Below are 6,872 nucleotides of genomic sequence, written 5' to 3' on the forward strand. Positions count from 1 at the left end.
GGGGTTTTTGCACTTGTGGAAAGCTTGAAGCAAAGACTGTTCAGGAATTCCCAAGATTGGCGTTGGTAAACGTTCTTCAAATAAAAGCACAGAGATTATTTGTGTAAATTTTGGAATGGCGATGTGAACCTTGGCTATAAAAGGGCAGTGGCATATAACAAGAAAAGAGTTTTCTAGATTTGGGGCAACTGCAAATAATGAATAATGTCCCCAGCAGAAACAAACCCTTTTCAGAGACTTTAAGGACCAAGGTACCCTACTTTGAGATATGATGCCTCTGATTCTATGCTGTGTGGCTGTTCTGCTTCTGATCAGATTTAGTGTCTTAGCTAATTAAATCAGAAACTATTTTAGCTTTGAGGAAAAGAGAGAAAGTGTGTGAGAGGGATGTGTGTGTGTGTGTGTGTGTCTGTGTGTGTGTGTGTCTGTCTGTCTCTCTGTCTGTCTTGGGTTGGGTGGGTTCTTCCACCAAACTTTCTCCATCAGAAACTCCATATTTGACATCAGAGCAAGACTGGAAATGTTGCAGTTGGCTCTTAAAATGCTGTACCAACTATTACAGAAAATAATACAGCAGGTGGATAGCAGTAATAACAGATTTCGTTAACAGAATTTCTCAGCTTTATCTAATAGATATACGTAAACGAATATTTTTAAATGTCCAGCATTGATGTATTTTCTTTGAGAATGATTAAAATATATATGCATCCCTTGGAAATATATAAAAACATATTTTTTTTCTCCTCTTTCAGTGTTAATTTTCTCCTAATTTTGTTTTCCCCTAATTTTGTGTTCCCTTGTATACAATAGTATTGCCTCTGACTTCAGAGATGCTGACTGGAGTTGAAAAATCAAAAAGAAATGATGTGAATCAGAATATATCGTGTCACAGTGAAAGCAAATCAAACAGTATAAAAACTATCCCTAGAAGTATGTGTGACCAAGCTCCTAAGAGGAGGGCTGCCTGTAACTTACAAAGGCGATTAGAGGACGCAGAGCACGGGGACAGAAAGCATGAGCATTCCAAAGGGTCACATCCAGGCTTTCAGTTCGGGGATAACAGTCACAAACACCTAGACACTTTGCCAAGGAATGTTTCTCCTGAGTTTGTTCCTTGCAAAGGTGAAAGAGGCTTTGGTTTGCACAAGAAGATAGACCTCCTCGGTGATACTGTCTCTGAATCACTCCAGCACTCAACTGCACACCCCTTTCTCGGATCCTTCGGAAATAAACCCTCACCTAGATATACCCCTAGTCTTTCTGAATCCGAGTCCACGCATATAACTTTTCGAAGTCCTAATGAAAGACTTGGTTTAAAAGTATACAAGTGTAATCCACTGATGGCAAGTGAAAATGCTGCATCTGAGAAAAGTCAAAGTTTGGGTGTTAAGGAAACTCCGGTAAAGGATGGAGGGGACCTCAGTGACTCTATAGGCTGGCATTCCAACAGTGCCGCTCTACCCTGCAACAGTCATGAAGTGTCATTTTTGCATGATAGACCACAAGAAACTCTGGATATGCTGGACGAATCTGTTAATTTCAAACAGTTTTCAGCAGCACGTTTTCCTTTAGATTCAGAGAAAAACAGTATGATTCATCAACCTATGAAATGTCAAAGTGGTCATGCTCCAGACCTGTCAGAAGAAACCACGTATTCCCCGCCAGGGAGGATCAGCATGACTCTTGGACACCCACCTCATCATAAGGCTGATATACTAAAGTCAGATTTCAAAAAGCTGAGCAGTACAGTACCATCTGCAGTGTGTCCACAGTCTTCAAGAAAATTAATTGCTCCTCTGTCTAACCAACAAGATAGTGGCTTTGATAGCCCATTTGTCAATCTAGACTAACTGTTATACAGTATTTAAGAAGAATCATTAATATATTGATAAGAAAACTGGAAGAGAAGACTTCATACTGAAAAATATTTGTGGGTTCTGCATATTTTGAGATGTTTTAATGACGTCTGACTATCATATGAGTAAAGTATTCTCATAAAATTACTTGAGATACTAAGGTTGCCTTAGTCTTCTAAAGGGCTAATCGTGTATGTGTAATCTGCTTCTGTGTGGTGCTTGTATTTGGTTGCTAAACCACCTATTTTTATACTTATAAATTAGCTCTCTATGCAGTGTTAAATTATTTAAATAAACTTGCATATGGTCTGTAGAATTGTTATGAATTATTTTTAAATTCATAATGTAGAAATGTTATATTGACATAATTTGAGATTCATCTAGAAAAACATATAAACCTTGATGATTCGTACGTATGCTCAGCCAGATTTAATTTTTGAAATTAGCCATGTTGAATGAGGCTATAGATTTACTCTACACATAGTTTTCCTGGAAATCCGTACTCAAGATTTTGATCCTTGCTTTCAGTTAGTGGAAAAGAAGTATTGCAAAGATTGCCACAAAATACATAGCTGTGTCCTGGCTTCATTAATTCAAATATTAGTCTGAATTTTTTTAGTTGGCATTTGCGTTATTTCAAATCTCCTGTGACACCCAGAGACTTTCTTTGTCTCTTTTATGGTTTCATAGTCTTTCCTTCATCTGAAGCATTACTTTTTTTTTTTTTTTTTTAGATTCTGCCTACTTTACACTAATGATTGTCGACAAAAATGGTATTGTCTAATACAGTATTTCATGACTTTATTGGGGAATATTTTTGGACTTCACAATGAAAATGGACTAGGTCCAGAGAGGTCAGACATCCAGCAATGCATGGGGCAGTGAAGCATCTCAGTAAGTTGGTTCCCAACCTAGGAGTCTTTCAAGATGCCACACCAGTCATTCACATAGATGAAAAATCTGATTATAGTGACCGGAACTTGGAACTTAACTTCATTATGCTTGTGAACACCAAATACTTTTGTATGGTTTTAATAGACACTGACTTTTTCAGGAATATAACTGCTGGGAAAATGGACAAAAGATTGCATTTTGTCTTGCTTTGGAATTTGACTGGTTCAATGTTTTGGGAAACTCACATTACAGTGGCAAAGGTCGTAGAGGAATTTAAGTTGCTAACTTAGCGCATTTATATCAGTCAGCATTTAGAGCTGTCAGTTTTGGTTCTGGTGCTGACTACATTACGTCTTCTAGTCTAGCTGTGTCTGAGCAGTGGCATTTTGAAAGACATGTGATCTTACTCAAAGTTTACTTTCAAATTTCTTTTTTCCTGAAGGTGTAGGTAGGTTAAGTTTTGTCTTAAAATGGGTTTTACAAAATACTTAATATTAATGAAGGTGTTGGGCTTTATAGAGGCAAAACCCACTGTTTTAGAAGGATGATGTACTTACTACTACTACTATAATAGCCATAATGACTTTTTCACCAAGACCTTCTCACTTGGGTTACTCTAACAGCAGCCACACTGGTCCTTCCACTTCTAATTGCATCAACAACCTCCACACCACCTCCACCCAGCTTTTGAGTGCTTTTTCTGAAATGAAAATCAGATCGTGTTACCTCCCTGCTCTCTGGTACTTCATCACCGTCTGGTATTCTTTTTTCTTTTTAAATTTTATTTATTTTTTCTATACAGCAGGTTCTTATTAGTCATCAGTTTTATACACATCAGTGTATACATGTCAATCCCAAGCGCCCAATTCATCCCACCCCCACCCCCCGCCGTTTTCCCCCCGCAGGTGTCCAAACATTTATTCTCTACATCTGTGTCTCAATTTCTGCCGTGCAAACTGGTTCATCAGTAGCATTTTTCTAGATTCCACATATATGTGTTAATGTACGGTATTTGTTTTTCTCTTTCTGACTTACTTCACTCTGTATGACAGTCTCTAGATGAATCCACATCTCTACAAATGACCCAATTTCATTCCTTTTTATGGCCGAGTAATATTCCATTGTATATATGTACCACATCTTCTTTATCCATTCGTCTGTCGAGGGGCATTTAGGTTGCTTCCATGTCCTGGCTATTGTAAATAGTGCTGCAATGAACATTGGGGTGCATGTATCTTTTTCAATTACAGTTTTCTCTGGGTATATGCCCAGTAGTGGGATTGCTGGATCATATGGTAACTCTATTTTTAAGGAACCTCCATACTGTTCTCCATAGTGGCTGTATCAATTTATATTCCCACCAACAGTGCAAGAGGGTTTCCTTTTCTCCACACCCTCTCCAGCATTTGTTGTTTGTAGATTTTCTGATGATGCCTATTCTGACTGGTGTGAGGTGATACCTCATTGTAGTTTTGATTTGCATTTCTCTAATAATTAGTGATGTTGAGCAGCTTTTCATGTGCTTCTTGGCCATTTGTATGTCTTCTTTGGAGAAATGTCTATTTAGATCTTCTGCCTATTTTTGGATTGGGTTGTTTGTTTGTTTGTTTGTTTTTGCAGTATGCGGGCCTCTCACTGTTGTGACCTCTCCTGTTGCGGAGCACAGGCTCCGGACGCGCAGGCTCAGCGACCATGGCTCACGGGCCCAGCTGCTCTGTAACATGTGGGATCTTCCTGGACCAGGGCACGAGCCTGCGTCCCCTGCATCGGCAGGCGGACTCTCAACTACTGCACCACCAGGGAAGCCCTGTTTGTTTTTTTAATATTGAGCTGCATGAGCTGTTTATATATTTTGGAGATTAATCCTTGGCTGTTGATTCCTTTACAAATATTTCCTCCCATTCTGAGGGTTGTCTTTTCATCTTTATAGTTTCCTTTGCTGTGCAGAAGCTTTGAAGTTTCATTAAGTCCCATTTGTTTATTTTTGTTTTTATTTCCATTACTCTAGAAGGTGGAACAAAAAAGATCTTGCTGTGATTTATGTCAAAGAGTGTTCTTCCTATGTTTTCCTCTAAGAGTTTTATCGTGCCTGGTCTTACTTTTAGGTCTCTAATCCTTTTTTTTTTTTTTTCTTTTTGCTGTATGCGGACCTCTCACTGCTACGGCCTCTCCCACCATGGAGCACAGGCTCCGGACACGCAGGCTCAGCGGCCACGGCCCACGGGCCCAGCCGCTCCGCGGCATGTGGGATCCTCCCAGACCGGGTCACGAACCCGCGTCCCCTGTATCGGCAGGGGGACTCCCAACCACTGCACCACCAGGGAAGCCCTCTAATCCATTTTGAGTTTATTTTTGTGTATGGTGTTAGGGAGTGTTCTAATTTCATTCTTTTACATGTAGCTGTCCAGTTTTCGGAGCACCACTTACTGAAGAGACTGTCTTTTCTCCATTGTATATCCTTGCCTCCTTTGTCATAGATTAGTTGACCATAGGTCCGTGGGTTTCTTTCTGGGCATTCTATCTTGTTCCATTGATCTATGTTTCTGTTGTTGTGCCAGTATAATATTGTCTTGATTACTGTAGCTTTGTAGTATAGCCTGAAGTCAGGGAGTCTGATTCCTCCAGCTCCGTTTTTTTCCCTCAAGACTGCTTTGGCTATTCGGGGTCTTTTGTGTCTCCATACAAATTTTAAGATGATTTGTTCTAGTTCCGTAAAAAATGCCATTGGTAATTTGATAGGGATTGCATTGAATCTGTAGATTGCTTTGGGTAGTATAGTCATTTTCACAATGTTGATTCTTCCAATCCAAGAACATGATGTATCTCTCCATCTGTTCATATCATCTTTAGTTTCTTTCAACAGTGTCTTATACTTTTCTGCATACAGGTCTTATTTTATTCTTTTTGTTGCAATGGTAAATGGAAGTGTTTCCATAATTTTTCTTTCAGATTTTCATCATTAGTCTATAGGAATGTGAGAGATTTCTGTGCATTAATTTTGTATCCTGCTACTTTACCAAATTCATAGATTAGCTCTAGTAGTTTTCTGGTGGCATCTTTAGGATTCTCTATGTATAGTATCATGTCATCTGCAAAGAATGACAGTTTTACTTCTTCTTTTCCAATTCGTATTCCTTTTATTTCTTTTTCTTCTCTGATTGCCATAGCTAGCACCTCCCAAACTATGTTGAATAATAGTGGTGAAAGTGGACATCCTTGTCTTTTTCCTGATCTTAGAGGAAATGCTTTCAGTTTTTCACCATTGAGAATGATGTTTGCTGTGGGTTTGTCATATATGGCCTTTATTATGTTGAGGTAGGTTCCCTCTATGCCCACTTTCTGGAGACTTTTTATCATAAATGGGTGTTGAATTTTGTCAAAAGCTTTTTCTGCATCTATTGAGATGATCATATGGTTTTTATTCTTCTATTTGTTAATATGGTGTATCACATTGATTGATTTGCATATACTGAAGAATCCTTGCATCCCTGGGATAAATCCCACTTGATCGTGGTGTATGATCCTTTTAATGTGTTGTTGGATTCTGTTTGCTAGTATTTTGTTGAGGATTTTTGCATCTATATTCATCAGTGATATTGGTCTGTAATTTTCTTTTTTTATAGTATCTTTGTCTGGTTTTGGTATCAGGGTGATGGTGGCCTCATAGAATGAGTTTGGGAGTGTTCCTTCCTCTGCAATTTTTTGGAAGAGTTTGAGAAGGATGGGTGTTAGCTCTTCTCTAAATGTTTTGTAGAATTCACCTGTGAAGCCATCTGGTCCTGGACTTTTGTTTGTTGGAAGATTTTTAATCACAGTTTCAATTTCATTACTTGTGATTGGTCTGTTCATATTTTCAATTTCTTCCTGGTTCAGTCTTGGAAGGTTGTACCTTCCCAAGAATCTGTCCATTTCTTCCAGGTTGTCCATTTTATTGGCACAGAGTTGCTTGTAGTAGTCTCTTAGGATGCTTTGTATTTCTGCAGTGTCTGTTGTAACTTCTCCTTTATCATTTCTAATTTTATTGATTTGAGTCCTCTCCCTCTTTTTCTTGATGAGTGTGGCTAATGGTTTATTAATTTTCTTTATCTCCTCAAAGAACCAGCTTTTTGTTTTACTGATCTT

The 6,872-nt window shown here is 38.6% G+C and overlaps 1 protein-coding gene across 4 annotated transcripts in view; it reads left to right on the forward strand.

Moving 5' to 3' along the window:
• CEP152 (centrosomal protein 152) overlaps positions 1-2,172 on the forward strand; it is a 96,567-nt gene extending 94,395 nt beyond the window's left edge. For all 4 annotated transcript variants that reach the window (XM_049706035.1, XM_033408398.2, XM_033408397.2 and 1 more), the window contains one exon: positions 811-2,172. In XM_049706035.1, coding sequence (XP_049561992.1) covers positions 811-1,850 — 1,040 coding nt within the window. In that variant the 3' untranslated portion in view covers positions 1,851-2,172. The remainder of the gene's footprint in view (positions 1-810) is intronic.
• Positions 2,173-6,872: the final 4,700 nt, after the last annotated feature.

The sequence above is a fragment of the Orcinus orca genome, chromosome 2 (assembly GCF_937001465.1).
Source record: "Orcinus orca chromosome 2, mOrcOrc1.1, whole genome shotgun sequence".
Lineage (NCBI taxonomy): Eukaryota > Metazoa > Chordata > Mammalia > Artiodactyla > Delphinidae > Orcinus > Orcinus orca.